At 44.0% G+C, this 27,652-nt stretch overlaps 1 protein-coding gene across 1 annotated transcript in view; it reads right to left on the reverse strand.

Annotated features, from left to right (window-relative positions):
* MNAT1 (MNAT1 component of CDK activating kinase) overlaps positions 1–27,652 on the reverse strand; it is a 168,686-nt gene that overhangs the window by 98,948 nt on the left and 42,086 nt on the right. Inside the window, exons 2-6 of the mRNA XM_063118222.1 lie at positions 20,440–20,592; positions 16,654–16,727; positions 10,811–10,914; positions 8,258–8,398; positions 200–325 (exon numbers count right to left, since the gene is read on the reverse strand). Of these exons, the coding sequence (XP_062974292.1) occupies positions 200–325; positions 8,258–8,398; positions 10,811–10,914; positions 16,654–16,727; positions 20,440–20,592 (598 nt within the window). The remainder of the gene's footprint in view (positions 1–199; positions 326–8,257; positions 8,399–10,810; positions 10,915–16,653; positions 16,728–20,439; positions 20,593–27,652) is intronic.

Consider the following 27,652-nt stretch of genomic DNA (forward strand, 5'->3'; position numbering starts at 1 on the left):
CACTACACCGCACTAGTGGGGCCTGACCGTTGTTGGTGTTGTAAGATGCAAGTCAAAGTCGACACCAAAGACTCAGAATGGAAATTATTGAAGACTGATGAAGAATGCAGAAATCTGACTTCCCTTGTTCATGGGTTCGCACACACTCACCCACCCTTCTCTTACACACACACACACACACACCCCGTCTGGGCCTTACCATTTTGATGCCAGTCGAAAATGCAACCGGCTTGACCGGTCTGGGGATCTCAAGTTGCATTTCCAGTTGCGTAGACCGGTCTTTGTGTTGGGCTAACAGCAAAGAGGCAGGCAGATGAGAACTTTCCTGAAAATGGAATGAAAAAGAATGAACCAAAAAAAAATAAAAGATCAACAGAGTAAAATATTTAAAAGGCATAAACAATCCACCATTAGTGTTGTGTATTCCTAGAACAAATTGCCTCTCAAAAGGCTGTTTTTCAGAAGAACAGGGCATAGCTCAATGCTCCTGGTTTACCAGAAAACGATCACTTTCGGTAATAGGAAAAAGCTGCATTAGCCTCATAAATCAGAAGAACTTGCAAACAGCCATTTTTATAGATTCCACATTAAAAGACAATATAACAAGCCCCTTATTCCAGAAGGCCAAACACAGCCATATGTATTAAAAATGCTTTTTTAAGTAATAATAATTAGAACTTAATCACAAAAACAAGCACTACAGAAAGGCATCTAACTTGGATCAGATGTTTATCTAAGACACATTCTTTCGACCAATGAACTCCATCCAGTTTTCAAATTGGTTCTCCATTAGATTTCACCTGAGGCCGTTTGGAGGTGATCCTCATTCTGCCTTACACAATGGCTCTATTGTGCACGCAACCAACAGCACATTTATTTTTTTCCCTTTAGTAATTTCTTTGCAGGGACGCCAGTCAACCCTTTCTTTTCCTTTTTTCCTAACATGCCTGTGTCCGTAAGAAGTAATAAAGTGGCTTAAAACGAGTTAATTACTTAAAATCTTACAACTGGGCAACTACAGCAGAAGGATTGTTAATACATACAAACACACAAGGATACCCAGGAAAGAAAAATCAAATTACTGGCTAAAGGAACACTTTAAGAACATCGGGAGTTGCCTTGTACTGAGTCAGACCATTAGTCCATCTAGCTCAGTGTTGTCGACACTGACTGGCAGCAGCTCTCCAGGGTTTCAAACAAGATTCTTTCCTCACCCTACCTGCGGAAGCTGGGATCGAACCTGGGACCTTCTGCATGCAATGCATGTGCTCTGTCACACTGAGCTATGTCCCCTACTCTAGCTCTGGAAGGAGCTAGACATCATACTGTTCATGGTGGGGAAAGGAAAAGAACCTCTCATGCAAGTACTGAGTCATTACTGACTCTTGGAGGGACGCCAGCTTTCGCGGATGTTTTCTTGGCAGGCCTTATAGCGGGGTGGTTTGCCGTTGCCTTCCCCAGCCGTTATTGCCTTTCCCCCAGCTAACTGGGTACTCATTTTACCGACCTCGGAAGGATAGAAGGCTGAGTCGACCTGAGCCGGCTGCCTGAAACCAGCTTCCGCTGGGATCGAACTCAGGCCATGGGGAGAGTTTCAGCTGCAGAAACTGCTGCTTTACCGCTCTGCGCCACACGAGGCTCATACTGTTCATGGGGTTAGTACTAAAAATAACAAACTCGCATCAGGGAGGGTGTCTTCATGACGACGCTTTGCCGTTTGGTCCCACAAAACCCCATAGCATCGCAGCTGTGGGGTGGGGATCATAAATCCTGATGGTGAGAGGGAGCACCAGCTATCCGCAGTGCTGGTAGCCATTTGGCCCACCACCACCCCGCCCTCTGCCCTGCCTTCCTGCACTTCTGCTCCAAATCAGCTTTATTCAGAAGCCCCGTTGTTTCCAATGGCACTTGCTTCTAAGAAAGCAAGCAATTCAGATTTTTATTTTCTCCTTGCCTGCATAATTTTCTTCTCAGCCCCCAGTCCACAATCTTGCATGTTTCCTCTAAAAGTAAGCCCAGAGTAACAGAAAAAAATCTGCAGATCCCAGAAAATCTAGGTAAAAGAAGAAGTTAAAAATAGAACAGAAATTAGGCTATCCTGGGCTTCGATCCACCACCCCCCCAGGAACTCCCCCAGCCTCAACCCAAAACGAGGTCACCACCGACAGACAGAGGAAAGAAGGTGGTGACCTTGTATCAAAGGAAAAAGTAGCGGTAAGCCAATGACTTTTTAAAAGTGCCGTTTCGGAGGGAAAGTCCGTGGGGGCTTTGAGTTGGAGGCTGCATCATATAAACAACGCAGCACCACTGCACAGCCACCACGGGGTAGACAGGGCATTTAGACAGCCCCAGGTTCCTCTTCCTCAGGTCCTAAAACGCAGTTACGAAAATGCATTATGTGACACCACTGGTTGATCTATTTCCTTAATGATGGAGAAAGTAAAGGAGAGGGAGGTTGACACAGGACTGCCATTTTCAGCAGCAACTGCATGACTGGAGTATTATTATTATTATCATCATCATCATCATCATCATCATCATCATCATCACCCTTTTCCCAGTTCTGGGACTCAAGGCGGTTTACAAGATGAAAACACGTACAATTAAAACATATAAACATAAATTACAAAAGTTAAAATAGAATTAAACCTACAGTAAAAGTAAAAACATGTTAAAAAAATGTAAAACTGTAACAGGTTAAAAGGGAAGGGGGGGGGGTTCAATACATGAACACAGGTCCAGTATAGTTCCGAAAGCCTGCTGAAACAAAAGAGGTTTAGCCTGCCTCTGAAAAGGTAGCTTAAACAATTGGATTCTCTACCTTTTCTGAATGACGCAGACTTTCTCAATTGTTTTGAAGGTTAACCCTTCTTTCCCCACTTGCAACCCCCAAGAAAACTGGAGGGGCACACAGCAATTAGGCTCAGGGGGAAGGAATGGAACCTTTTTTCCCTAAACTGAATTACAGCTCAAAGGAATTTGGGGGAGATTGCAGTGCACGAGAAGAGATTATTAATCCCTCTGCCCCAAACTGCCCAGCCCCCAAATCTCTTGCACACACAAACATGAGCTTCTGGGTAAGCCTAACTGACACATGAGGGGTGTTTGAGGAAGTAGGTTCAGAGGTCGGAAACAAGGGAGAGGGTCTCCTCAATGGTGGTCCCCAATCACGCAATGCACTCCCCAGTGAGGTCCGCCTGGTGCCAACATTGTTGTTTTGATTTTAACAGGTCCTGGGATTTTATTGAAGATTGAACGTAATGGTGTTATATTCATCTATGCCTATGGTCTTATATTACATTATTATAGAATCATAGAATAGTAGAGTTGGAAGGGGCCTATAAAGCCATCAAGTCCAACCCCCTGCTCGAGAAGACAGGATACCCTGGAGAAGATGCTGATGCTAGGGAAAGTGGAAGGCAAAAGGAAGAGGGGCCGACCAAGGGCAAGATGGATGGATGATATTCTGGAGGTGATGGACTCGACCTTGGGGGAGCTAGGGGTGGCGACGGCCGACAGAAAGCTCTGGCGTGGGCTGGTCCATGAAGTCATGAAGAGTTGGAAGCGACTGAACGAATAAACAACAACAAATCTTTGTGAACTGCCGAGAAAGCTGCTGTGGGCTGGATCCAACCTAGAGGCCAGTGGTTCCCCACACTGATACAGAGCTTGGAGGGCAATCAGGATGACTCATACCTCATATGCCTTTCCGTGTGCTATTTATCCACTAATAAAAAGTAACAGAAGATAAATTTTGACTTTAGTCTGCTTAGGAAATATTGCCTGATTAAATTTACGGCATGCTGACTGTTTTACCACTTGGAAGGCTTTGCAAAACGACAGTGGGGGAGCACAATACTGTAGCTTTCAAACTGTATTCCTAGAAAGTAGACCGCACCAAGAATCCTCCACTTTTACTGTGGAAATTTGCTATCTCAGTGGGTTTTGGTGCCTTCATTTCCCTCCGATCTCAGATGCTTTTGTGCCATTCTTTTTTGGCGATATTGCCAAGGTTCACATTTCCTGGATCAGAAATGCCTCTGAGGAACTTCGAACACAAGGCAAGCACTATAGAATCATAGAATCATAGAATAGCAGAGTTGGAAGGGGCCTACAAGGCCATCGAGTCCAACCCCCAAATTTAGTTTAAAATCCCAGCCAGAAAGAAATGAAAGCCTTGTCAGGAAGGCACTTTTGTCCTTAAGAACCCACCTGCATGTTAAGCTCACCTACTCCAGGTTCCCTCACTCCAAGTAGGAACAACCTTTAGGGCAAAGAGCAGGGCCTTCTCAGTGGTAGCCCTGGTGTTAAGGAACTCCGTCCTTTCCCAGGAATTGTTAGGTGAGCCTGCCAAACTCAACTGTTTAGAAGGGCAGAGAACTTAGAAGGCTTTGATAGTGATGAATAATATTTTGTGGCTGATAGTTGCACTAGTTTTGGATTTCTGATTAAACGCATTCTTAAGCCCTGTTCAAACTAGTATTACTCACCACGCAAGCAAGAACCAGTCCACACAGAGTACAGCTCTAAAGAGTGCGAGAGCTATTTAAGCTTTACTGTGTTGGGATTATAGCCTGCCCTTTAAAACAACTTGGGAGATCCCTACCACGAATACAGAGATTTTAGAAACATTCACCCCGAAATTCCTTTTTAAAGAAAGTAAAATCTTGATTTTAAAATAAGAAAAGTAAACCGAGACAAAAAAAATCCCCTTATTAAAAAAAAAAAATCCCAACACAAACAAGAACCTTCTTTCTCCTGCCCTTCACATTACCTTTCAGTCATTAACAACATATTACTAAGATATGTTTAGTAGCGATGTGTGCTCAAATGTCGTTAAATTACCTATTTTGGTCATGCTATAAAGATTATTTATAACTGCTCTTTTTTTTCTTTTTTTTCTTTTTTTTTGCAAGCCATCTGGTGAAATGGATTTCCAGTAAAACCAACTGCTGCGTAAGAAAACAACGTTCGCCCCGTCTAAATTAAAAGGGCATTTAAAGCCGAGTTGGAAACACTTTGGTGACTCAGTATAATCCCCCTCTCTTTCCCCCTGCAAGCCATTAAAAGAAATAAACTCTTAGCAGCGGAGCTGTTATAAATTGACCTTCATTGCCAGACTATGTCTAAGGTACGTCTACCTTAAGGAGTGCCTCCCCCATATATTCCTCCCCTGCCGATCAAGAACTATGGCCTTGCTGCTCCGTGTTACCCCCGTCTGCTGAAGGAGAGGGGGGGGAGTTTCCTGCCTAAGGAGAAGCCAGGGTGATGTAGTGGCTAGGGTGTCAGACTGTGATCAGGGAGAATGAAATTCAAATCCGTACTCAGCTATGAGGCTCCCTGGGTAACCTTGGGACAGTTGCTATCTGTCAACCTGAGAACATAAGAAGCGTCTCGCTGGATCAGATCAAGGATCCATCTCATCCAGCAGATTCTGTTCACACAGCGGCCAACCAGCTGCTCCAACGGGAAACCCACAAGCCGGAAAAGAATGCAACGGCACCTAGATTACGGAATTCCCTAACCCAGGAGGTTCATTCAGCCTCATCTCTACAAATGAAACAACAGAAACAGACTGAAAGAACTGGGCATGTTTCGCCTGGAGAAGAGAAGATTGAGGGGAGACATGACAGCACTCTTCAAATACTGAAAAGGTTGTCACACAGAGGAAGGCCAGGATCTCTTCTCGATCCTCCCAGAGTGCAGGACACGGAATAACGGGCTCAAGTGACAGGAAGTAAGATTCCGGCTGGACATCAGGAAAAACTTCCTGACAGTTAGAGCAGTACGACAACGGAACCAGTTACCTAGGGAGGTTGTGGGCTCTCCCACACTAGAGGCCTTCAAGAGGCAGCTGGACAGCCATCTGTCAGGAATGCTTTAGGGTGGATTCCTGCATTGAGCAGGGGGTTGGACTCCATGGTCTTATAGGCGCCTTCCAACTCTACTATTCTATGATTCTATGAAATCATCAAAACACCAGGAAAGACTGTGAGTAAAATTCAGTATTGTCTGTCGAACAGAGGAAAGGATACCATTGGTAAAATGGATTTCTCCTTCCCTCTGCAGCCCTTGCTGCGCCTTCCACCAAATGTTCTACAGAGAGTTCTAGCAGTTTCTCACATTCTCAAATGGGCCCACTGGTCTGGAAAAGATGGCGGCATCTGGCTTAGGGAGGTTGGTCTGGTGGAATTTGCAAGTGGTCCAGATGTTGAGCCAGTTGCATCCAATGACGTGCATCGTCAGGGATGAGGAGATAAATGAACAACACCAGGATGCCAGGCTCTTATGGCAAGTTCTCTTTGGCTTCAAGAGAGGGAAGGGGAAGTGAAATGGTTAGACCTCATCTTGAGTGCTGTGTCCACAGGAAGAGTATCCTTCAGCTAATCTCCTCTCCTACCTCTTTTAAGCCGCAAAGGATCCCCTCGCAGCTTTGAAAATCCTACGGGGACGTAGGGCAGGGTGGGGGGAGTCTGGACTCAGGAGCAAATTCCCCCACCTGGATCCTTTAAGCTGCGGAGGAGGAGTTTCCTTCATACCTTGAGGGAAGACAACTGCCATCTTCTGAGCAAAATTCCTTTCATTCTTTAAGGGCCTCCAGCTGAAGGGAAGCAAGCGGCACCCCCTTCAGCTTAGCCTGCAGCGCCCACGGGCTGTGGGATTACACCTCTCAGGATGCTGCCCACTGCCTGAGTTACCTGGCAACCAGCGGAGGCCAGTGGCTCCGATGTCAGTGGGGCAGTGAATCCGCTCCAGGTTTCCGTCAGAACCAATCAAAACTCTAAAGGAGCTCTCCAAGCTCCTTCAGAGTTCTGACTGGTTCTGACGGAAAACCCGGAGTGGATTCCCCGCCCCACTGACATCGGAGCCACCGGCCTCCGCTGCTGGCAACACAAGGGCTGCACGCATAGACCATGCCAGTTCTGAGGAGAGAGGGGTTGCTTTGACTTCCCCAATGCTATCTATACATGCGAAGCAGGGTCCTGCCTTCCCCCACCCCCCGTTTAGGCTCCAATTGCTTCCACATGTTCAGCCCTCACTCTACTAACATAGCGAATGTGAGAAAGTGACTACAAGCATAAGGAAGAAGAACGAAGAGTATCCGCAGCGGTTTGCAAGGCCTTTAAACGTTCTACAGGCTGCAAAGGCAAAGACTCTCTATAGGATTTCTGTCAACTTCTAAGAGAGGACGCATGCCTGTACATCTAGGCCAATGGCCCAGAAATAATTTTTAAAAATGAAACACCCTTTCCTTTAAAAATCCAGTAAAAGGCCCACATGCCTCTGGATCCCCTGTGAGGTTCTCTCCCTCCGTATAGTCCCCGAGTGGCCAAACCACCTCTTAAATCACCTGACACCAGTCTCCGTCCCCTTTCAGCGGGTATCCCTCAGGGTCAGATAAGAAGTTCAAGTACTCAGCCTTCCCGTAGGAAGAAGGGAAACGGAAGAGAAATAAAACACAGAGACAATTGGCCAGGACCTGAAAAGTAGAACAATAATAATACTAAAAAAGGTACTGGGGAGTGCGGGGAGGGAAGAATCTGTAGCACAGCTGGTGCGCTCTTAAAAGCAGACCCACAGGAGTATGTTAGGAGTAGAGAAACGGGAAGTGAAAGCCGTGGAGTGCAACGGTGGGATAGTGTGACCGAAACGAACATCCAGGCTGGGCTATGAAGCCAATGGAGTAGCTAAGAGATATTTCTTAAATAGATCCTACGGATGCTTACAGACAGCCCTGTACAGAAATATAAGAACGGGATGATTACTGATTGGGTGGGATGGTGAGAAGGGGCAGAAGAACCAGTTCTCAGCTTAGGTGTAGATGTTGTTGTTGTTATGATTATGGTTATTAGCCAGTTCACAGCATGGATCACCCCACAAGGCCAATGTAGCATGATGGTGAGCACGTTGGCCTTGGAACAGGGCTCAGATCCCTGTTTTGTCATGAAATGTGCTGCGTGACCTGGTACTCGCCCTAACCCACCCTGCAGGATTGTTGTAAGGCATAGAAGATGAAGAACCTGACCTATGCCACTCTGAATTCCTTGGGCGAAGGAGCGGAATGTGTATATTAAGACACAAAAATGGAGAGTCTATCCAGAGAGGTTCTGTAAAAGAATGGCGTTGAAGGATCAGTCCTTTGGCATTGCCCTTTGGCGACATGAGATAGGAACAAGCCCGACAAAGAGAGATAGAATCAGCCCCTTTCTTAAGTGACAGGAGATGCCTCCTGAAGCCCATCTCTTTCATTACCTACCAATTTATCCAGAAGTTCCTGTTTGTTCTTCCTTTTCAACATCTGCTGCATTTGTTCCTCCTTTTGTATAAAAAGCCGCCGTTGCTCATTCTCCTGACGTTCAACCTCCAGAGCTTCTTCCAATTCCTCTTGCTCCCGAGACTAAGACAGAACCAATAACATTTAACACTTCTGAGGCAAAGCGGGTCCAGCACCCCCTAAGGAGAAAAACTGGGCAAGCAGCCAGTATCCAGGATCTTTGACAGCTCAGCTCTGGACTTTGGGGACATCACAAAGGCCTTGTTTACCTTGAGCTGGTAAACTTCTGCCTGGGCTGTACCAGTTGGTGGCTCCCATGCTATGTACCATTTGGTGGCTTCCATCCTCCCATATGTACCTGCCCGGACCTTAGGATCATCTACAGGGGCCCTTCTCCGTGAGCCCCTGCCAAAGGAAGTGAGGCAGGTGGCTACTAGGAGGAGGGCCTTCTCCGCTGTGGCACCCCGGTTGTGGAATGAGCTCCCCAGAGAGGTCCGCCTGGTGCCTACACTGTACTCCTTTCGTCGCCAGCTGAAGACCTTTTTATTCTCTCAGTATTTTAACACTTAATTTTAACTTAAATTTAAATTTTACTGTTTTAACTCTGTATTTTAATTTTATATCAATTTTGCTGCGTGGTTTTTATCCTGGTTGTGCTTTTTATACTGTATTTTGTATTTGTGCTTTTAACAACCGTTTTATGATGGTTTTAATTTTTGTGAACCACCCAGAGAGCTTCGGCTATCGGGCGGTATAAAAATGTAATAAATAAAATAAATAAATAAATAAATGCTACCCCTTACAAATAAAAACGTGTCAAGGTTAGAATCTCTCTCCCCAATATGCTAGTTTTCTGTGTGGAGGTATTTTATGTATTTATTTTTATTGAGTAGCTTCTTGACCATCTCAGGTGCAGGACACGGAATCAAGGGCTCAGGTTACAGGAAGCCAGATTCTGGATGGACATCAGGAAAAACGTCCTGGCTGTTAGAGCAGTATGACAATGGAACCAATGACCTAGGGAAGCTGTGGGCTCTCCCACACTAGAGGCCTTCAAGAAGCGGCTGGACAGGTATTTGTCAGGTATGCTTTAAGGTGGATTCCTGCATAGAGCAGAGGGTTGGACTTGATGGCCTTATAGGCCCCTTCCAACTCTGCTATTCTATGATTCTATGAGCCCTTCACTTACAGGTTGAAGTGATATAGCCAAGACACAGGTATAACACTCCATTAAGGACTTGGCTAACTCAGTCTCAGACATTCTAATGCAAGGACGGGCAACAAGTAGGCGACCCCGGAGGCAGCCCCCACTATCCCCCATTGACCCTGCTCCTCTATTTTATTTTATTTTTAAAGGTAGACACTAATGCTCCATAGCAAAATGCAACGGAGGCTCATAACGAACAACTTTTGCATGTTTTCAAGCTACATCGGTCCATTGAAGGTTCCATAGAGGACATGGAGGCTTGCAATAGATAAATCTAGCTTGCTTTCCACATTCCTCCTCATTTTTTGTTTTTGTCGGGAGGGCGCGGGGAGGGTGGCATGCAGCTTGCAGTTCCTGGATTGCCCAAAGTTGCCCAAGGCAAGAGGTGAAAGTTATGGAAGTGAATTCCACTCTCCTTCACTACCACGATCAGCAGTGAGCGAAGCAAGCTTGGGAAGTGAAAGTCAGTTCACTTGCGCTTCTCCTTACTTGTTCTGAACATCTGAGCCCACTCTGTTTTCGTGTGTGCTTGGTGCACACAGACACAGAACACTGTGTCTTAATCATGCTACATAAAAGAACACATAAAAGGGGGCCACACAGAATTTTTGTTTCAGTTCTTCTGTCCAAAGAACATGCTTTATTTCAGCCATTTTTTGCATCCATTCAAGAAACATGTGACAGGGTTAAAAAAAAAAAAAAAAGCTTTAGTCTACTGAGGGGGGTTGTGCCTCCAGATGTTTTGGCCTACAGTTCCCATCAGCACTAGCCAGCATTGCCAATGGTGAGAGATCATAGAATCATAGAATAGCAGAATTGGAAGGGGCCTACAAGGCCATCGAGTCCAATCCCCTTCTCAATGCAGGAATCCACCCTAAAGCATCCCCGACAGATGGTTGTCCAGCTGCCTCTTGAAGGCCTCTAGTGTGGGAGAGCCCACAACCTCCCTAGGTAACTGATTCCATTGTCGTACTGCTCTAACAGGAAGTTTTTCCTGATGTCCAGCTGGAATCTGGCTTCCTGTAACTTGAACCCGTTATTCCGTGTCCTGCACTCTGCGAGGATCGAGACGAGATCCTGGCCCTCCTCTGTATGACAACCTTTTAAGTATTTGAAGAGTATAGACCAAATACTCTATACAAATATAGACCAAAAACATCTGGAGAGCCACAAGTTGCAAACCCTACTTTTAGACAGTCAACAATCCTAATATTTTGGAGATTGAAAAGGACTGGGTTTTTAAGAGAATATTTTGCCATTATTTCCCACTTCCTTTTTTTCAAATAACCCGGAGAGGAATGTAAAAACACAAGCGTTAAGCAACTAACCAGCTTGATTTTATTTTTCTGAATGACTTCTTTGTTCTCCTTCTGGTACATCTCCATTTTCTTTCTTGTATTCTCCACTTCAATGTTGTTGGTCAGGTTGAATACTGCATCGATGGTTTTTTTAAAAATTGAGGGGAGAAAAAGAGAAACAAAGCTATCTATTAACAATAGTCATGGCAATTATTGCCTTAATTCAAGGGTAACGTTTCCTCAACATCGCTTACCTTAAAATTAACTCAGTTTCTATCCTCAGAAATCCTAAATTCTGTAACTAAACACCCACCCACCCAATTTAGAGATGTAATTATACATGTACAAATCTACACATGCATGTATTTAAATCTTCTAGTTTATTCTGGTTGTAAAGCAATTATTCCTATCATCCCCATCTAGTACCAGCCTACCGGTTGTTATACTTGGTACTAAAAAAGCAGTGATTTGAGTATGAAAGAAGCATATTTGAATGATACAATTTATTAGGTCAACTGTACTGGTAGAGTAGCTTGCACCCTTGAAGGTGCACTGAATTTCTCAGCCAGCAGGAAGACAGCAGCTGGAGTTCATCTTAATTTTTTGTTACTTCCAGGTTTTTAACTTGCTTGTTCACCAACCATAATCCAGAGCACCGAACCTCCCACATTGGTCCTTCATGTTCTCTGGCCCAAAAATGTCTTCATCCACCCACCTCCTCTGACCTCATTGGCTTAGCTACTCTGATGTCAGAGAAGGACCGGGCAGCCAATAGCTGGACAGCTTAGTACTTACTACTGGGAAGTGGTGGTGGTTTGGAATTGTTTCAGTTTCATTATTTGCTGTACAACACAGGCTGATTTTTGAGCCTTCCAACAAAAATAAACAGACATTGCTTCCAAAAGAGTACAAGAGTGCCCGTTTTAGGATATGATTATTAAAAATTGGGTTACACCTATTTCATGGAGCCACGTTTCCTCCCCATCGTATCCCATACAGCAGCAGTTAGGAATACTCCACTGTCAGCCTATGCATGCTATGTGGGAAGCTGATTTAGACCAAGTCAGACCATTGGTCCATGTAGCCCAGTACTGCAGACACTGGTTGGCAGCAGCTCTCCAGGAACTGAGACAATGATCTTTTCCAACCCTGTTTGGGAGATACAGGGGATTGAACTGGGGGCCTTTTGGATGCAAAGCAAAAGCTCTCTCCCCCTCCCAGCCAAATGTAGGGCTAAAGAAAGGCATGAACGGAGGAAGGCAAAGACGATCTATTGCTAGCAAAATCTAGCTACACAAGCAAGCAAGCCTGACCCAGGCACTTCTCTCTCTTTTTTCTAATTATTTTAAACAATTTTTATAATTGGTTTCAGGGCCGTTGCAAAGGTTTAAAAAATAAAATAAAAATAACCACGAATAAAAGAGGTAAGGAGTCAGGGGCTGGCTTCTGTGCAGTCCGTTCTTTAGCCAGAGCCTAGTAGTGATGCATTCTCTGCAGGCCGTCCTTCCAGACCATTGCTGTGCACTTGAGTCCTCACACCAAGTACCATTGCAAAATACAGGAAGTTCCAGCATGAGATATTAAAAGGACCTTTGTCCTCAGACTTTCTCCAGGATTTTAGATATGCACGCGCACACAGAGAGACAGACAGACAGACACACACACCCCACCACCACACGCAACACATCACTCACAGCATCATCTGAGAAGAGGCTGTGAGAAGATTTCTCTTCTGGCATGCGAGAAATGTGAGAATGCCTCTTCAAAGATGGCACTTGCCACATGCAGCTGTGTGTGTTTTTTTTAAAAAAAACCAACATTGGTATTCTAAATAATAACTTTTAAATCTGTTGCCCTATCAAATCAGGGCACCTTTTTAAACAATCAGAAGTTGTCGATCTATTCATTTTACATGGCTTGGGACCACAATACCTGATGGAACGCCTCTCCCGACATGAACCTACCCATACACTACGCTCAACATCTAAGGTCCTCCTCCGGGCGCCTCCTCCAAGGGAAGCTCGGAGGATGACAACAAGGGAGAGGGCCTTTTCGGTGGTGGCCCCTCAATTATGGAATGATCTCCCCGTCAAGGCTCACCTGACGCCAACATTGTTAACTTTGCGGCGCCAGGTCAAGACTTTTCTCTTCTCCCAGGCATTTAATAGCATTTAACAGCATATGCTGAGTTTTTTTAACTAACCCCAGGATAGTTGTTTTTAAATGGATTTTGTCTGTTTTCGTTTGTATTTTATGCTTTTTATGGTTTAAAATTTTGTATATTTCTTTTTAATGTTCACAGTTTTTAACTTTTGTAAACCGCCCAGAGAGCGTCAGCTGTGGTGCAGTATATAAATGTAAATAATAATAATAATCTGTCCAATTAAAAGTTGCAGCCCTAAGAGTGAGGATTCCACAACCCCATCAGGAAAGTCATTCCACAGAGAGGTGATTACAGAACCGGCTCTGTTCACATAAGCAGGTCCCGTTATGCTACAAGAAAATGTGATCCATTCTGCAAAGAATTCGGAGAAGTCTGACATTTGTGATCACACTGAAGCCCAAGGTATGTTTTCAAACAGAACCTGCCTGTAGGCCTTAACAGGTTGGTGGGGGGGGGGGGGCGGGGGGAGGAGCAGAAAGGAAGGAAGCAGGCTAATGAGCGACCGTTCTTTATCTCCTTGTCCATCTCTCATTGGCTGGTTTACATGTTGGCCTGCCTTTAGACATCTGTCAAAATATAATACAAGAAGTCCATTGTTTTTAAAGCTTGACCTGAAAGGTTTAATTCTCTTTGAATACTGGTTCAGTTTCTGAAAAGCCAGATTACAGCAAAACCTTCTGACTTTCTTTCTGGTGAAAGAGGGGGGCGGGGAAACGCTCCAAAATGAAAGGAAGTGTTGTCCAAGCCATTGTGTAAGGAGGTGGGCACAAGAGAGGTGCTAAATATGTTTATACGGAATGTTTTACGGAATAACGGGCTCAAGTTAAAGGAAGCCGGATTCCAGCTGGACATCAGGAAAAACTTCCTGACTATTAGAGCAGTACGACAATGGAATCAGTTACCGAGGGATGTTGTGGGCTCTCCCACACTAGAGGCCTTCAAGAGGCAGCTGGACAACCATCTGTCAGGGATGCTTTAGGGTGGATTCCTGCATTGAGCAGGGGGTTGGACTCAATGGCCCTGTAGGCCCCTTCCAACTCTGCTATTCTATGATTCTATGTATCCGCAGTAGTAGGGCACATTTCTGGAACTGTTCTGGCTTTCCTCTTCTGCTGCAGCCCAAGTCCCACACCAAAAAATTGGGTACCCAGTCCCAGCTACCTTGTTCTCTGTTCCACCTCACCAGAAGAGGGAGCTATTCTTCTATGCAATTCTCTTCAGCGCCATCAAGGCAGATGGCCAGAAGGAGGTACTGCAGCTCACCAACTCACCACTCATCAGTGAATGCAAGGGGCCAATGGAATTCCACTTGGCCCTATAAAGCCTCTGAATCTGAACTGGCGCCTCAGAATTTGGTCCATCCATGTTTTGGCCAAGGTGCTGCCTATACCTGCTTCTCTGCCATCTGGTTTGTCACCTTGCCCTCCAGTCTGTTCAGCTTTAATTCGCCAAACCCAGCCTTTCTGTCCCATGCTGACCGGGCTCTACCTCCCCTGACTCAGACATAGTGGAGCTGCCAAACCACCCAAAATCCCCCCCACCCCTACTTTGACTACTTTACATGACGCAGCAGTGGCAAACTACAAGGGCTGGCACACACCTAAGCCACAGGCCATTTAGTGTAGTGGCAGAGCAGGACAGTTATTGAATTGGCACATTTAGTATGGAATAATCTTCCCCCAGAGCTTAGACAACACGGACCACCACTTTTTATACTTACCTGCATGTAAAAAGACCCATCTTTTTTATGCAAGCCTTCCCTGTGTAGTTTAGCCTAGCATCTTACGGATATGTAGACAGAATATATTCTATGTATTGGTTTTTAATATTTTCATGGTTTTTTAAAAATTATTATTTGCATACAGCACTTTGACATCTGTAGTTGAAAGTGGCTCATAAATACTCATAAATAAATAAATGGATTTTAAAACGCTTCTAGACTTTTCTTTTAAAACAGTCACTCTACCTTTCTGTTTTCAACACATCCAAAGGAGCTCTCGATATATGATTTTGGGTTTTGTGAACCGCCCTGAGAGTTTCAGCTATTGGGCGGTACAGAAATGCAATAAATAAATAAATAGTTCATTGAGAGAACACCTGGTTTACATGCAGAAGGTCCCAGGTTCAATTCTTAGCAACTCCAGGTAGGGCAGGAAAAACTGGTACCTGAAACCCTGGAGAGCTGCTTCCAGTCAGTGTCGACAATACTAGGCTAGATGGGCCAAGAGTCTGACTCAGCATAAGGCCACAAGTTGCCACCCCTGCCCTAGCCAGTAGTCCTTGCCCACATGAAGGACTAAAAACCAAAGGAAGTCAGGTGAAAAGAAGGGAGAAACAGGTTCTCAGGCTACAAAGGATTTATTGATACAAAGCCTGATGCGTTTCAGCCTGTGTCCTTTCAAAGCCCTTCTTCAAGGGGTTGTCAGCAGATGTCTGCAGATTTTCCTCTAACAATAGACTACGTCCTCTGATCATCGTTGGCCGATAGAAGTCGCTTTGGCTTTGTATCAATAAAGCTTTTGCATCCTGAGATCCTGTTTCTCCCTTCTATGCATCTCAGAGAGACTGAAAGAACTGGGCATGTTTAGCCTGGAGAAGAGAAGATCGAGGGGAGACATGATGGCACTCTTCCAATACTTAAAAGGTTGTCACATAGAGCAGGGCCAGGATCTCTTCTCGATCCTCCCAGAGTGCAGGACACGGAATAACGGGCTCAAGTGATAGGAAGCCAGATTCCAACTGGACATCAGGAAAAACTTCCAGACTGTTAGAGCAGGACGACAATGGAATCAGTTACCTAGGGAGGTTGTGGCCTCTCCCACACTAGAGGCCTTCAAGAGGCAGCTGGACAAGCATAAAACATCCCTGACAGATTCCTGCATTAAGCAGGGGGTTGGACTCGATGGCCTTGTAGGCCCCTTCCAACTCTGCTACTCTATGATTCTATGATTCATGAAGAACTGCAGCCAACTTTTCACCTCACCTACTCACCTCCTCCTTAACCAAAGAATTTGCCCAGTTCCTCTCACTGGCTGGTTTGTAGAATTCTCCTCTCTCACCAATATAGTCAAGCTCCGTGGCCACTCGGCCACCCACCCACCCCCAAAATTCTGAGTGCCCACAAAAGCTTCAGCCCTCAGGCTAGAGCATCTGCAGGCCTGAAATCCAACAAAAGGAAGAGAGAGAAAGAGAGATCCAGGCCTGCTCTTAAACCTCCCTTCCTCTGCATTAGCACCATAAAAACATTGCCAAAATGGTATGCAAGGTCAAATGCTTCAAAGCACTCCCAGCTACTGTACTTGAAGTAGTGAGAGGATGAAAAGGGGGCCATATGGCTTCTGTCACGGCAAATAAAGCCAATAGAAGCACATATTAAGGATCTGAACGTTACTCTCCTCCCTTTTACTCTTTTTATTTGATCTTTCCCCTCCTTTTGCAGCACCAACGATGTCTTTACAAAGCATTTTCTCTTTTAGCTGAATGCACTAGACACCGCCCACCCCCAACCTTGACAGCCAAAGACATTTATTACCTAGATACACCCTTCCAACTGAAGGGCTCTCGATTAAAAATGTAAGGAGAAAGTAATTAGATAACCGTTGGGTATCACAATAAAGACCAGTTAAGAGAGATTTCACTGCAACATTCTACGAGGCCTGCAGGAGATAAAAGCGTACAACGCATCAAATATGCAAGCATTAGGACTTACCAATTTCTTCAACTTCTTCCAGGAAATCATTGTATTCCTGTAGACTGAGAAAGTCATCCTCTCTTTTATTGTATCTTTGGGAGAAGAGATGATAAAAACAAACAATAGGTTTGTATACATCCAGGCCAGGATAACATTTTTTGATGGTACACCGTCCTTCCTGAGAATCCGGGCACCCAAAGCTTATCTAAACTGACCCATCCTGAACTCTACAACAAGTTACAAGTACTGGGAGGGGGGAAAGGTTAATAAGGTCTTAAATGCAGTATCATCTTTACCTAAATTCATAGTCATATCTAAGAAGCCTATAATTTGAATTGGGTGCATCATTCACTCTGCTGCTCCCAGACTGTGGAATGGCCTGCCGGAGGAGATCCATCAACTTAACAGTCTTTTAGCATTTAAGAAACTGATCTCTTCTGGCAAGCCTATCCAGTGGAATTTTAGGATGATTTTAGTATGTTTTTTAGTATGTTTTTAATGTATACTATGTTTTTAATCAATATTTTATGTATTTTATACTTATTGTTCTTCCCTCCTCAATCAGAATGGAGAGGCAGGTAGGAATTATTATTATTATTATTATTATTATTATTATTATTATTATTATTATTATTCCCAGGACAGTATGTCTTGAACACTATTTATTTATTTATTTACAATATTTATATACTGCTCCCCACTGAAAATTTCAGAGATAAAATAAAATAAAAACAGAATAAAACACTTTACAATATATATTAAAAGACGCAAAATATACAATGAAGCAAAACATACTGCCATATCCCTTGCATGGTTCTTATTCCTAGTAGATTGGTGATGGTGTTTGGTTGGACTCAAAGAATAACTCTCAGAACTTCCCATCAGTCAGAGGCTAAAGCAGAGCTTTCCAAACTGTGTGTTGCAACATGTTAGTGTATCAGCTGCAGTTAAACCCTTATTAAACCCAGCATTGGCAACATGAATCACCCCTGCTCACAATTTCCAAGTCAGAAAAAGAGAGGGCTATTGCTTGCAAACATACATTTATGCATCAGAATACGTTGGTGTACAGATATACAAAAGCCCAAATCTGGACATACTCTAGACCAGTGGTCTTCAACTGGTCCAGACCCAAGACCCACCACGAACTCCCAACCTGCAACATAGTACCCATTTTCACAATTTTCTCCATGCCCAACGTGGCAGCAACGACTTTGCCGTGACCCATCAGGACTAAAATCAAAACCCACTTTTGGAATACGACCCACCAGTTGAAGACCACTGCTCTAGACCAGAGCTTTCCAAACTGTGTGTCGCGACACGTTAGTGTGTCAGCTGCAGTGTGTAGGTGTGTCACGTGAACGTAACGAGAAACCGCTGAGTCTATGTGAAATAAGCAATACCAACTTGCATGCATTTTTACGCAGCAAAGGTGCTGATTAGTACGGTGCACTAGTATATCCCCCTTCCATCGTATCCGTGTATGCACACCACGGTCGAGGGATCATACAGGTACTGCGCATGCGCAGTATGCATAATCGGGTCGAAACAGCTGATTCTGCGTCACTTCTGGTGCATTCGAGTGACGCATTCGAAGTGACGCATTCGAGAAATTCCACGGGGCCAGTTTTTTGATAGAACACCGTCTCAACCGCCGCTCGACAAAATGGGTTCAATGTGAAAAGTCTTGGAAATGTATGTTATTATCTTGCAAATCATATATTTTTAAAAATATAAATGAAAGGTTTTCATGAGATATGTTGTGTCCCCATACATTTCGTTATTACAATTTATGTATGTGTCCATATCTCTTATAAGGGGCTAGTTTAACCTCCGGTTTGCTAGTAAAACTGAATTACTGTGTCGCGAAATGATGCATGTCTAAAAAGTGTGTCACCTACGTGAGGAGTTCGGAAAGCTCTGGGCTGAAGAATAGGTGCTAATGGTGGTGGCGGCTATACTAATACTACTAATACATTATTATTATTATTATTATTATTATTATTATTATTATTATTATTTATATAGCGCCATCAATGTACATGGTGCTGTACAGAGTAAAACAATAAATAGCAAGACCCTGCCGCATAGGCTTACATTCTAATAAAATCATAATACAATGCCATTAATGTGCATGACATCATAGAATGCTTAGGTGAAGAAAGATGAATTGCCAAATATTATTTATTCTAAAAAAAGAAAATACAGTATGTAAAAACCACTTTAAAATGTGCAGACACAACATAGTATATTTGCCAATCAAGCAGTTAGACTTGTTTTTTAAAATAATAATAATAATAACAACAACAACCACCTGTTCAACAAGTGCTTGTTAAAAAAACTGTACACTATTATTATTATTATTATTATTATTATTATTATTATTATTATTTATATAGCACCATCAATGTACATGGTGCTGTACAGAGTAAAACAGTAAGTCGCAAGACCCTGCCGCATAGGCTTACAATCTAATAAAATCATAGTAAAACAATAAGGAGGGGAAGAGAATGCAAACAGGTACAGGGTAGGGTAAGCAGGCACAGGGTAGGGTAAAACTAACAGTATAAAGTCAGAACAAAGTCAAGTTTTAAAAGCAACTAACATTTTGACCGACAGGTTGCCTTCGGGGGCTCCTTTATCATAAAATGCCTGCAGGGTTAGTATCAAGCTTTTAAATCTCCTACACATCAGGCCAAGGGTAAAGGTTCTACGTCTCCAGTCTGTCGTATTGGGAGGGTACATGCAGTGTGACTTTATGTGCAAATCTGCAATGTGATGATGATGATGATGACGACGACAACAACAGGCTTTGTATAGAACAAGCTGGTGACGAAATCATTGAAAATTATTGTAATCTCCATTTGGGTTTTTTTTTACTCCATGAAAAGATGCCTTCATATATAGATGTTTTGGATCTCCAGAGATACACTACGAGAACCTTCAGCCTGCCTGCACTTTAAGATCAGAAAGAGAGGCCCTTCTCAGTTGCCAACCCACGAGAGCAATTAGGTCGGTGATCACATGGGAGAGGGCCTTCTCTGCAGTGGCCCCACAGCTTCAGAACAAACTCCCATTGGAGGCCCGCCATGGACCGACCTTGCAGGCTTTTAAGAAGGCCTTGAAATTTTATTTTATCATGGGCTTCCCATGATGAGTACTGTTACTGCTACTATTGCCATTGCTGTTCTTGCTGTTTTTATTGTTGGATTTTATTGTTTTTAATAGCTATTTTATTGTGTTTATGTTTTTATTGCTTTTAATATTTTAAAAACATAGTTAAGTTATGTTTAACTACACCACAAGATGTAGTGATGCCCATCCATTTGGATGGCTTTAAAAGGGGGTTGGATAAATTCCTGGATGCAAAGGCTATCTATGGCTACTAGCCCTGATGGTTGGGTGCTACCTCCAGTATCCAAAGCAGTAAGCCTGTATGCACCAGTTGCTGGGGAACATGGGTGGGAGGGTACTGTTGCACCATGTCGTGCTTGTGGGTCCCTGGCCAATGGCTGGTTGGCTACTGTGTGAACAGAGTGCTGGACTAGATGGACCCTTGGTCTGATCCAGCATCAGGGCACTTCTTACGTTCTTAACTGTTTTATATATATTTTATAGTTGCAAGCCACCCTGTGAGGGGTTCTGCGCTGAAAGGTGGCCAAGAAACGTTTTAAATAAATGAAATAAATAAATAACATTCTGCATGCAGTTTAAACAGACCCCTTCCGTAAACACAGCTAAAAAGAATCCGACCTTGAAAAGCAGAGCAACAAAACCTCCTATTTGGGGTTTTCCGACACTCACATTTTCAACACCTTCTTCCGGATTTCCACCTCCTTGTCAACAGCTGGGTCCTCAAAGAGTTGCACTCTGAAGTTGCTCTTCCGCAAAGGGGTGTCGCACTCCTGGCAGTTACCGGCCCCCCGGACAAACAACAGCTCCACACAGCTTTCACAGCTGAAAGAGGGAAACCACCTGAGTGTAAACGTTGATGCCTTAACAAAATCGAAACAACATTGAAAGGAGCCCAACATGCCATGTCAGACTCAGATTTTCTATTTGGAGGGAGGGGGGGGGATTAACCTGTGCATTAAGGGGGAAGGAAGAAATACTTTGCAGAGGTAGGAGGTTCCAGAAGAGCGAGTAATTGCAGAAAGGGGCAACTAAAATGATCAGGGGACTTGAGCGACTCCTCTACGAGGGAAGGTTACAACAGCTGGGATTGTTTAGCTTGGAGAAAAGGAGGCTGAGGGGAGACATGATAGAGGTGTACAAAATTATGCCTGGTGTGGAGAATGTGGATCGGGAGACATTATTTCTCCCTCTCCCATAATACTAGAACCCGACGGGGTCATCGCATGAAGCTGATGGGTGGGAGATTCAGGATAAAGAAAAGAAAGGAGTTCTTCACACAGTGCATAGGTAAATTATGGCATTTGCTACCACAAGGTGTAGTGATGGCCACCCATTTGGATGGCTTTAAAGGAGGGTTGGATAAATTCCTGGAGGAGAAGGCTATCAATGGCTGCTAGTCGTGATGATTATGTTTTTCTTTCAGTATTCGAGGCAGTAAGCCTGTGTGCACCAGTTCCTGGGGAACATGGGTGGGAGGATGCTGTTGCACCATGTCCTGCCTTGTGGGTCCCTGGTCAACAGCTGGTTGGCCACTGTATGTACAGAGAACTGGACTAGATGGACTCTCGGTCTGATCCAGCAAGGCTATTCTTATGTTCTTATGACACAAGGAAATTCACAGAAAGGTGGTCGGAAACTTGGCAGGTGGGGGAATCCTACACCTTTACTCTCTCTCCTGGCCACTCTTTCCCCCCATGTCTCTCCCCACCCTTCTCTCCCATCCCAGCCTCTCACCCTCTCCTCCCGTCTCTCCTGCTCGCTCCCACTCTCTCCCTTCCACCTACGTGCCTCCCCTCTTGCTAACTTGCATGCCCTCCTTCAACTCACCCCACACGACATTTCTTTCTATTTAATTTACACCCTGCTTTTCTGCCAAGGAATGGCACTGAAAGCGGCTAACAATTAAAAACAAAATCTTAATTAAAAAGAAGTAAATTAAAAAATTGCAATTAAAAATTAGAAATAAACAGCACCGGGCAATTCAGAGCCACCTTCAGCAGCAGGCCAAGTCTTATGCCAAAGGCCTGCCTGAAATAAAATGACTTTGCCTGCTGGTGGAAGGACAACAGGGAAGGGGACAACCTAGCCTCCCTTAGCAGGGATTTCCAGAATCTGGGAGCAGCCACTGAGAAGGCCCTGTCTCACACTTCCGCCAAATGTGCCCCTGAAGGTGACGGTACTCAGAGAAAGACCTCCCTTGGAGATCTTAAAAACCGGGCAGCCTCGCAGGGGGAAAGACGGTCTTTCAGGTACCTGGATTCCAAGTTCACTTTGAACTGGGCCCGGAAACAGAACGGCAGCCAGTAAAGCTATTGCAACAAGAGAGTCACTTGCTCCTGTAACCAGCCCCAGTCAACAGTCTGGCCACAGCATCCTGGACCAGCTGAAGTTTCCAAACCTTTTCCAAAGACAGCCCCGTGTTTACAGTTGTTGCAGTAGTCCAAACATAATATAATTAAGGCATGTGTGATCTTGGCCAGATCAGATGTCTGATCCACCTCGCCAGAGAACCTTCTTCTCAAACAGTTGGCAAAGGTGGGGAGGACCCTTTGGAAAGCGCTTCTTCCCAGTTGCCAACGATAAAGGCTTCAGCAAAGCTCCCAAGACAATATGACCTGCAGGCGTCGGGGGGGGGGGAGCGTTGGACAGGACAGAGAACAACGCAGACCTCCTTGCCCACTGCCCTCACCCCCCCCTTCAGCTTCTAGCTCTAGCTATGGCCCCAACCACAAAGGGCACTTAACTCTGCTGCCACAAACATTCTTGGCAATTTGAGGGATGAGCATATATGTGTCTCCGTCAAACCGCTGCAGTTTTGGAGATTTGGGAAAGAGTGAGCCAGGGCACTTTGACCCTCCGTCTCTTGTGCAAGGGGGAGCCTTTTGGGGCTGAAGAGTAGCAGAAAAATGCTGTAAAGAAATCCAAATTTACCAGCAAGAGTTTACTCAACATGGAGCTTCAGAGAACTATGCCTCCCTGACAACCTGTTATATTTGCACATTATTATTATTATTATTATTATTATTATTATTATCATTTATTTATTTATATAGCACCATCAATGTACATGGTGCTGTACAGAGGAAAACAGTAAATAGCAAGTCCCTGCCGCATAGGCTTACATTCTAATAAAATCATAATAAAACAATAAGGAGGGGAAGAGAATGCAAACAGGCACAGGGTAGGGTAAACAGGCACTGGGTAGGGTAAAACTAACAGTATAAAGTCAGAACAAAATCAAGTTTTAAAAGCTTTAGGAAAAAGAAAAGTTTTTAGCTGAGCTTTAAAAGCTGCGGTTGAACTTGTAGTTCTCAAATGTTCTGGAAGAGCGTTCCAGGCATAAGGGGCAGCAGAAGAAAATGGACGAAGCCAGGCAAGGGAAGTAGAGACCCTTGGGCAGGCGAGAAACATGGCGTCAGAGGAGCGAAGAGCACGAGCGGGGCAATAGTGAGAGAGGAGAGAGGAGAGATAGGAAGGAGCTAGACAGTGAAAAGCTTTGTAGGTCAACAGGAGAAGTTTATATTGGATTCTGAGGTGAATTGGAAGCCAATGAAGAGATTTCAGAAGTGGAGTAACATGGTCAGAGCGGCGAGCCAAGAAGATGATCTTAGCAACAGAGTGGTGAACAGAAACCAACGGACTGATGTGAGAAGAAGGAAGGCCAGTGAGAAGAAGGTTGCAGTAGTCCAACCGAGAAATAACCAATGCATGAACAAGAGTCTTGGCAGAAGAGACAGACAAAAATGATCGAATCCTGGCAATATTATACAGGAAAAAATGACAGGATTTAGCTACTGCCTCAATATGAGGAATAAAGGAGAGCGAGGAAACAAATATAAAGCCAAGACTAGGTGTACCACTAAAAGAAAAAAAGATGCCCAAGCCAGGCATCTACCCAATCTGTTACATTGGTTCTATACTTAGGCCATTCGGGGTGGGGGTGGGGGGTTGCAGGTTGACAGGGTATCCTAGAATTGAGTGCGCTCCCACGTAAATGCTTACGAAGAGGTACAGTAGCAAGTCATCACCTGAAATCAAGGCGTTGGGCAAATACTGAAGGCGCTTTATGATGGCATTGCAAGTACATAAACTGACACAAAGATAGAAATGCTCAAGGATTTTGTTCAGACTGCATTTTATTATTATTTATTTATTTTATTTATTTCATTTCTATACCGCCCAATAGCCGAAGCTCTCTGGGCGGTTCACAAAAATTAAAACCATGAAGAGCATAATAAAACAACCAACAATTTAAAAAAAACACAAATACAAAATACAATATTTTGTGAACCTACCAACCTAATTCACACTGTTCAGACTATTACGTGGATCAGAATGTAGTTATTCTTCAGTTTTTGAACTTCTCCAAATTTTGCCATAGAGTACTAGGCTAAAAAAGCATATGAAAATGTGTATAAGAATGCGTATTGGGTGTTAAAATGCACCCCAAATGTGTGTTTTCTGAGGGTTGGGGGACATTCAGAAATGGGAACTGTCATGCTTTTGGGGGGGGCGTGGTTGCACTTTTGCAAACCTTGGAATTTATGTATTCATTTACAATGTTTATATACTGCTCCTTATCTAAAACAGATTCCAGATGGGTGAACATAGGAATAAAATAGTAAGAAGATCAACAGATTAAAATATTGTATTAACGTACTACTCTGTACAGCACCATGTACATTGATGGCGCTATATAAATAATAATAATAATAATAATAATAATAATAATAATAATAATAATAGTTGTTCAATTCAAAACAGAATACCAATAAAAGCAGTGGCTGGTCAGTTGAGGAACACTTCCTGGAAAACAGTTGTTTTCAGGAAGCGCCAGAAGCAGCAGAATGTTGGCGCCTGCCTGACTTCCAGTGGCAGAGAGTTCCAAAGAGAAACGGCTACCTCCAAGGCGACTGATACTTCCTTCTCGTGCATGGGTGGTGCCTTTTGCCTACAAAACCAGCATCACTCACTGCCTGAATATCCAAAATAGAGAGATAGATAAAAGGAAGCATTCCAGGCTATACAGCCAAGTGAAAATCATAGGCCAAACATCTTGAGATTCTGCTAATTGTGTAGTTCCATTCTGTCAATGGGCAGCTAGAGTGGTGGATTTGGCCATTTTCTCTCCAAGAAGGATCTATTATTCACTCTGGGATAAGTGGGATAGGAGAACTGGTTGATTTGGTGAAGTGGCCTTCCCCAATTTGGCACTCTCCAGATGTTTTAGACCATAAGCCCCATCAGCCCAAACCAGCATGGCCCATGGTTGGGGATGATGAGAGCTGTAATCCAAACATCTGGAAGGCACCTGACCAGAGAAGCCTGCCATAAAGGTTGGATCAACATACAAAACGCTCCTCACCCCTGATCTACAAAGTTAAGAAATAAAACAGCAACAACAACTTTTAGAAGAAGGTCATAACAAGCCAGTTAGACTGGATTTCAGAAGGAGGAAAACTTTTGAAATTCATGATTACATATATTTAGGCTACTATCAACTAAGTTAACATCCACCACTTTGGCCTAGGGGGAAATTGCGGGGTGCACAGAGGGCAGGGAGGAAAGAGAACCAACTTTGTCCAGGTTGGAAATTCAGATTTTACAGAGGAAAGACAGATTCTAGTACCAGGGAAATCTACATATAGAGCTTAGAACATACCTATGGAAAAAGGATTTGCACACATTTGCAATCAACTGCTAAATTTTGGTAGTAAAAAAAAAAGAGGGGGGAAGAGAGGGTGAGACATGTGGCAATAGACCGCTAGATTGATCTAGAAACTAGAACAAGGAAAGTTCCCTCAATTTGCCAGTTCTACCCATTAGGCCGTATTGCCTAGTTCAGAACAGCTAATGACGTGTCTATTCACAGTTGCCTCAACGGCAGTTTGGGAAAAGAGAAGCAAAAAATGTGAAAGGGGTTTGCCCCAAATGTACACATCTTCACCAAAAAAAACCCCAAAACACTAACATAGGTGTGTGTGGACAGGTGAGCTAAGACAGCCTTAACACTGAGTAGGCAATTGGGTGGCACCTCACCAAGAGCAACAGCAGAGCCAGACATGGCCAATACCTGAGATTAATCATAAGACTTCCTTCTTCCCCCTTTCATCTAATGGTGTAGGATACCTTCTACAGAGGTGAAGCCTGATACCAGTTTATTGGATTTTACAATTAATTTGTCTTCCCAGCTAAGTGGTGTTCAGCCTGTTCTAGAGAGGCTTACACTCCCCCTAAAGGATTGGGTTCGTAGTTCGGGGATGCTCTTGGACCCAGAACTGTCACTTGAGGTGCAGGTGGAATCGGTGGCATGGAGTACCTTTTATCAGCTTAGGCTGATATACCAAGTATGGATTTATCTGGACAGAGATAGCCTAGCTACAGTTATCCATGCTCGGATAACCTCTTGTCTGGATTACTGCAATGTGGTCCAGAAAATTCAACTGGTCCAAAACAGGGCTGCAAGACTGTTAACGGGCACTGGCCAATATGATGATGATGATGATGATGATGATGATGATGATGATGATGATGATGATTACCTAGGGATGATTACCTAGGAGGTTGTGGGCTCTCCCACACTAGAGGCATTCAAGAGGCAGCTGGACAAGCATCTGTCAGGGATGCTTTAGGGTGGATTCCTGCATTGAACAGGGGGTTGGACTCGATGGCCTTGTAGGCCCCTTCCAACTCTGCTATTCTATGATTCTATGATGATTATTGTATCCCACCTTTTGCCCAATATTATGCCAGTACCTTTCCATCTGCACTGCCTGCCAGTTCATTTTCAGGCCCAATTCAAAGTGCAAGTACTAACATTTAAAGCCCTAAACAGCTTGAGGTCAGGTTGTCTGAAGGATCACCTCCCATATGTACCAGCCTGGACCCTAAGATCATCCTCAGGGATCCTTCTCTGTGAGCCCCTGCCAAAGAAAGTGAGGCAGGGGGCTACCAGGAGGAGGGCCTTTCCTGCTGTGCCACCTTGGCTGTGAAATGAGCTCCCTAAAGAGGTTCGCCTCACACCTACACTACACTCTTTTAGACGCCAGGTCTTGAAGACCTTTTTATTTTCCCAGTATTTTAGCAATTTACTATCCTAGCCCTTTAACTCTGTGATGTTAAATCTGCATTTTAAACCTGCATTTTAAATCTGTGCATTGCTACTCGGTTTTATTCTGGTTGTACTTTTCTATTGTGGTTTTACGCTTTCGATATTATATTTTTATGCTGTACTTGGGGTTTTAACTTTTGTGAACCGCCCAGAGAGCTTCAGCTATTGGGCAGTATATTGAGTCTCTTCGGACTCAAAGAGTACTTATATTTATTTACTTATTTATTACATTTTTATACTGCCCAATAGCCAAAGCTCTCTGGGCGGTACTTATCAATGGAACCTTCTTAAACTGGGGAGAGGCAACGAGTGAGGTACCGCAGGGATCAGTCCTGGGCCCAGTGCTCTTCAACATTTTTATTAATGATTTGGACGAGGAGGTGCAGGGAACGCTGATCAAATTTGCAGATGAAACAAAATTGGGTGGGATAGCTAATATCCTGGAAGACAGAAACAAACTTCAAAGTGATCTTGATAGGCTGGAGTGCTGGGCTGAAAACAACAGAATGAAATTTAATAGGGATAAATGCCAAGTTCTACATTTAGGAAATAGAAACCAAATGCACAGTTACAAGATGGGGGACACTTGGCTCAGCAATACTACAAACAAGAAAGATCTTGGAATTGTTGTAGATCGCAAGCTGAATATGAGCCAACAGTGCAATATGGCTGCAAGAAAGGCAAATGCTATTTTGGGCTGCATTAATAGAAGTATAGCTTCCAAATCACGTGAGGTACTGGTTCCTCTTTATTCGGCCCTGGTTAGGCCTC

The sequence above is a fragment of the Elgaria multicarinata genome, chromosome 2 (genome assembly GCF_023053635.1).
Source record: "Elgaria multicarinata webbii isolate HBS135686 ecotype San Diego chromosome 2, rElgMul1.1.pri, whole genome shotgun sequence".
Taxonomy (NCBI): Eukaryota; Metazoa; Chordata; class Lepidosauria; order Squamata; family Anguidae; genus Elgaria; species Elgaria multicarinata.